This window comes from Pezoporus flaviventris, unplaced genomic scaffold, assembly GCF_033815535.1.
Source record: "Pezoporus flaviventris isolate CSIRO_AGI_PZ_B2104156 unplaced genomic scaffold, CSIRO_AGI_Pfla_v1 ptg000031l, whole genome shotgun sequence".
Lineage (NCBI taxonomy): Eukaryota > Metazoa > Chordata > Aves > Psittaciformes > Psittacidae > Pezoporus > Pezoporus flaviventris.
The window spans coordinates 36,485,289-36,491,288 of record NW_026892579.1 but is presented as its reverse complement, the minus strand read 5'-3'; the positions used below and the strand labels follow the sequence as shown (position 1 = coordinate 36,491,288).

The window sequence follows — 6,000 nt, the reverse complement described above, 5'->3', positions numbered from 1 at the left end:
TGGGGATGAAGGCGAGGGAGGCAGCCGCGAACAACACCCCAGCCCCGCTGCGCTGCCCCGCGGTGCGTGCGCAGGGCGGTGCGGAGTCCCCGCGGAGTGGCGGCCGCCCAGTCCGCAGCCGGCCGGGGCGGGCCCACCGCCGTCCCCACCTCCAGCGTGCACGGGGGACGGGACTGGCCCGCCGCCGAGCAGAGAGGCAGCCGCAGCCGGGGAGCGGAGTGGGTACGACGCCGAGCTGCCGGAGCCCCTCTCCTCCTCTTCCTCCTCCTGCCCCGCGCCGCGCAGCATGGCCCGGCGCGAAGCGGCGGCCGCTCCCGGCCTCTGCCTCTTGCTCCTGGTGCTGCTCGCTCCCCCCGCCGCCGCGCAGCCCCCTCCGCCGCCGCTGCAGCGCGGGAGCGTGTGGTGCCCCAGTCGCTGTCTCTGCTTCCGCACCACGGTGCGCTGCATGCATCTGATGCTGGAGAGCGTCCCTGCCGTGTCCCCCCAGACGACTATCCTGTGAGTATCCGGGCGGGCAGGGACCGGGGTGGAGGGAGGGTAGAGGAGGAGGGAATACCTGGGGTGGGAGGCACTTTGGGTGGCGGTGGAACCTCAGCCCTTTGTCTGCGGTCAGGGGAGGGGGGTTAAACCCGCGGCTGTGGCTCTGCCCGAGCGGCCCGTGGCGCCCCCCCCTCTACCGGTCGGGCTCCTCGGTGAGGGCCGGCGGGGCGGCCCGGGGCTGGGCTGGACTCTCCGCCTCCCCGCCCCCGTTGCTTGCGCGGCCCCGCGGCAGGTCCCGGGGTGGCGGTAACCCGACGTCCCCTGCCCGGTTTAGGCGGCGGGAAGCGGGGGGGTGTGGCCGGTGGCCCTGGTTTTCCAGGAATGGTTAGAGGTGGATATTCTGGTTAACTTGTAGGCATTGTGTCTCCAGTTTAATCGTCCCGAGAAGGATTTTGGCGCTTCCTTAGTATCCTGCTTAAAAGCATGTTCAGTTGGCGGGAGCATCGACTGGGATAGATGTAGCACTTTCTGTTCAGTTCTGAGACGTGGTGGGGATGAATGAGCTAACCGGGACCCAAACCCCGGGCTTATTGGAAACTTAACCTGGTTCAAGTCCCTGCAGAGACTTGTGATCATTATTTGATGTTCTTCTAATCCATGCACTAATGTGTCAGTGTAAGTGCCCAGTCGTTCTTCTGCAGGGTCTGGCCTGAGTGGGCAATGGAATTCAGTATTGACAATGATTGTCATTTATTTAATTCACGATGTTACTGAAAGTTACTTTCCAGCCCTATTTGCCAGTAAGAAATGCAAAGTTCTAAACAAACACCACACACTATTTTGTTTAGAGGCTTACTTGAGGAACGGATTTGTTCCACTAGCCCGTTTATATGTTATTTGGGCTCAGAAAACTCTTGGCACCAGCCCTGCCCTTCCCTTACACACACGCAGCCATGGAAGCTGAGCAGAACTTGGCCCTGGGAGTTTTCTGTGGGGCCTCTTGTAATAAATTGACTTGTGACTTTGTCAGATATTTTCAAAAGGGATCTATAAAGCATTGGTTTGTTTCAGCTTCCAAGTGTTATTTAATGTGAAGGGTACAGTCATTTAACATTAACTGAGTCCCTCTTTGGCAAGAAGCGCAGCCTTTTGGCAGAATGGGATTAGTCCTGCAGTACTTGTAAACCTTTTAGGGAACAGTGCAGGAAGTGGGTGGTTAATGTTTCTTACATTTGAAACAAAGTACATTTACAGAACATCTTTTGCCTTGAGATTACAGGAAACCGTGTAAAGCTAGTTTTGTGGATCATCTTAAATGTAATAAATAAATAAAATCTTTAGAGTATGGAGTTAAGTGTTATTGGCTCAGTTTCATGTTATAGGTAGAATGGGCTGCAACAGCAGAAAGTGTTAGGTTAAACCGAGCCGGGGTGGCGCTTCCCTTATGGTGGGTATTTATAATCTTGCAGTGAGTCAGAAGAGTGTGAACAATGCAAGCATTATACTCGTTTAACCCCGCTAATATATCAAATTGTCTAGTATCCCAAATCTGAATTTCATTCCAGTATAATGCAAGCTGCAATGTAGCAGTCGTAATGCTAAAGAAGTTAAAAACATTTTTTCGTCTTGGACAGTGATTCTCAAAATATGCCTGTGGATGACCAGCATTCTTCAAAACAAAACTGGCCTTGCTTGGCATCTAGTAATGGATATTCTCCTTATTCCCCAGTGCACTAGAGGACTGTTATAAATAAAATAAGTAATCTATATCTAAATTACATCTATAAATGCACAATTACTCCTTTTGCTACAGTTCTGCTACAGTTCTCCTATTCCTTCTGCTACAGACTGTGAGTGAGGAGATGGGCCAGAAGATAGTCAATTTGGATCTCTGGGACAAAGAACAATGTTACAGTTTATTTAATAATAAGTAGTTTGAAGGTACCAATTATACATAAATAGTTTACCTGTTGTGTATGAATTGCCTACCTTCAGCTGTAGGAGGTACTTTCAGAATAATTATTACAGGTCTGAGTACTCACTGAATTACCACTGATTTTTTTTTTTTCTTCTTTTCTGCTGTGTAAAAGTGCAGTTCTACACAGCAGGGTTAAGCTTCAGGGAGGTAGCCCATCACCCACAGAGGGCTTTCTACACACAAGAATAGTTTCTTTTTTTAACATGAAAATAAGAAGCAGTTATATCATCTCTGTTTTGACCCTGACAGTTTGTCTTTCATGTAGAGCCTGTGTATTAGATGTGTTTAGCAGTGGTGTTTGTATCTAGATAATTAGAAATAATGAATCAATTTCAATTAAATGCCTTCCCCTTTAAAACATGGGCTCATGAAATCCTGCAAAATGTGTTGCTGATGGGTTAGGCCCATTTTTACTGGCATTGGTAAATTCCACATTCTCGTTCAGTTTGTTTCATCCTTAGGGCACAGATTGACCCTGCAAAGTAATTTTGGAAAAAAAAAATCATAATTTTTTCCTCATTTTTAAGTATATAGTTGCATTGATTTTTGCTGAGCACAGGTTCTGAAAACTGTCCCATTTTGGCAGCTGATTTGACTTTGCTCTACTTCACATATAATTTGTTACATGGATTAAAACAGCATGAGGCCCAGACCAACAATGCGAGCCAAGTGTTTTTCCCCTCATATCAAAAATGTCTGCTCCTAATGTCAGTCTGTCTTTTGAGAAAACTGTTCATAACATTACTACTTTCTGACCTTGCCAGTGCTACTTCTGGCTGTACATTTTCTCACTCTCTCCTGCTTCCCCTACTTTCTGGCACTTTCTGCTTTCCTGCTGCAGGCAAGGATCCACAGCATACATTTCTTCTACACAGTGGATTCTGCCAGCATTGAAAGTGCTCATGGAGCCTTGCGTGGGCATGTGATTTCACCCAAGATGAGATGATTGCTCAGGCTCTTTGTAGGAGTAGGGCTGGCATCCCAGCCCACAGGTCCTTGCTGACTTCCCTTAAGGAAGGAGGCCCATCTCCAAAGCAGTTTGCAAAACCACTTCATGCCTTAAGTACCGTTGTGGAAGTTTCCTTTCATCTCTGACTAAATACAGAGTGTTCATGTATTCATGGAAATTGCTGAAACATATTTATATTAGACCATTTAAATGGTTGAGGAATGTAAAATTCTGGACGCAGTACTATTGCTGTCCTGTCTTTGTAGAATTCTATTCCATCTTATGTTTATCTGGGGGATTTCTGTGTTTTTACAGCAATTTCTAGTTCATAGTCTTTGTAATTCTGACTGGGGTCCTTTGAGCATTGATACAATATGTTACTATTTGTATCTTGCTTAAGCATAACCAAAATCCAAACCTGTCTATCAGGCTAGGTATGCATACTCAGACCAATACAACAATTTGTTCACAGTTTTTCTTGGCAACACCTGGATGCTCTGGGTTTTTGCCAGCTGTACAAGCCTAACTGCATGCACTGCAGCTGGATCTCACAGACTGAACAAGAATAAAAACTAATTTCTGTTAAAAGCAGAAAAGGTAAAAATTGACTAAAAATGTTGTCAAAAGAAATATTGACAAATACTGACAAAAGAAAGTGGACTTGATTTGCACTAAGAATGGCATGCAAATCATTGAAGAGAAAATTTTATTTTGAAATTAGTTACTCATAATAGTATTTGCTATGGGTAATTATTACTTTAGCTAACCTGTGTGTCTGTTGTGAGTAAAGCACCTTTTAAAAGAGTGTAATTTTAAGTGCTTAGACCTAACAGGACTTTTGAAATTTCAGTCATTGTGGGTGAGTAGTTTTTGAAAGTAGTCACTGAAATTAAATTGAAGGCAACACTCTCAGTGTTGCTTGTTACTGCTTTTCTTTACATGACTGCAGCATATTCTAAAAAATTGATAGTTTAAAGTGCATACCTTTTTACTTATCTATTTTAATTTCTGGTTTGTAGTGTAAATGTCAAGGATCTATCCAAAGGGAAAGGGGAGAGTGTTAGTTGTTTAATTCTATAACAAGTTTCTGGATAGCTGCAGTAGAAGTACTTAACATTTTTTTCATAGCTTCATGACAATTTTTATGAAATCTAATGTACACTCACAATGCCAGTGAAAAGCATTGCTGATGCTTTTCAAGGACATCTATCTTAATACAATTGAAAAAATCCCCAAAAAACCAACTGAATTACACAAATCACACATTTGTTTGGAGTAGACACGAATTACAAAAGAGATAGGGGTAATGGAAAAGTAATGACATTTTGCATTTCACTGTTGATTAGTGATAACATTATGCCTCTAAACAGGCATTTAGGGAAAAGAAATGGGTGGTATGTATGAATTCTGTCAGTGCAGTAGTCTCTCTGCTATTATAGCAAAAGGATGCATGCTATTTGCAGATGATACATTATCAGTCAGCAAACTACCATCCCATTCTCATCTGAAAATGCAGGGTTGTTGTTTCCTTTCAGATCTTTGAAACCCTTTTAGAAAAATTCCAGTAGATTAAGCAATTAGGACATTCATCTCAACAGTGTGAAAGTCTAAGGATTGTACTCTCAAATCTGGACTATGAGTAAGCTTGATCACTGCTGGGCATCAGTTTACATATAGGAGGTAGTCAAGAGATATGACACTGGCATAAGATTTTAGGTAAGACACAGATTTATACCTGCTTAGTGTTCAAGAAAGAAGGGAAAGATACTGAAGGTTTCTTTGAAGTGTTTGAGAATAACTGAATACCAACCCAGATCTTGACAGACTCTTGACTGGGCAGCAAACTGCATTAGGCACCAGTGATGATTTACTTGAAATACAAAGAACAGGGGGAAAACATAAGATTATTTCAATTAGAAATAATCTTCATTCATGGTTTTCCTTCATGGAAATTTTGTGTCAAAGTACAGAATTCAATTTGAGATTAAAACACAAATTAAAGTGGCTACAATATATATCTCTATGTATAGTGATGTAGGTCTGTATACTGGAGTCTACAGCCATGTTTGGTGTCTGAGCTTCCCTTCTTGTGAGTGGCAACGTAGCCAACACAGTACATAGTCCTGGAGCAGGACTCAGCCCACCCAAAAGGGGACACTTTCATTTAGAATCAATCATAGAATAATTAGGGTTGGAAAGGATCACGCAATACTCCATCCAGCCTGGCCTTGAACGCTGCCAGAGATGGAGCATTTACAACTTCTTTGGGCAACCTGTTCCAGTGCCTCACCACCCTTACAGTAAAAAACTTCTTCCTTATATCTAACCTGAACTTCCCCTGTTTGTTTGAACCCATTACCCCTTGTCCTATCACTACAATCCCTAATGAAGAGTCCCTCCCCAGCATCCTTATAGGCCCCCTTCAGATACTGGAAGGCTGCTATGAGGTCCCCACGCAGCCTTCTCTTCTCCAGGCTGAACAGCCCCAGCTATCTCAGCCTGACTTCAGATGGGAGGTGCTCGAGCCCCCTTAACATCAGTTATCGTTTGCTAACTATCTAGCATTATTTGAATTTCCATGAGAAAATTATTT

General features: G+C 44.0%; 1 protein-coding gene across 1 annotated transcript in view; it reads left to right on the top strand.

Moving 5' to 3' along the window:
* The first annotated feature begins 202 nt into the window (after positions 1–202).
* Positions 203–6,000, top strand: part of PXDN (peroxidasin) — a 95,564-nt gene continuing 89,766 nt past the window's right edge. Inside the window, exon 1 of the mRNA XM_061460721.1 lies at positions 203–498. Coding sequence (XP_061316705.1) covers positions 287–498 — 212 coding nt within the window. The 5' untranslated portion in view covers positions 203–286. The remainder of the gene's footprint in view (positions 499–6,000) is intronic.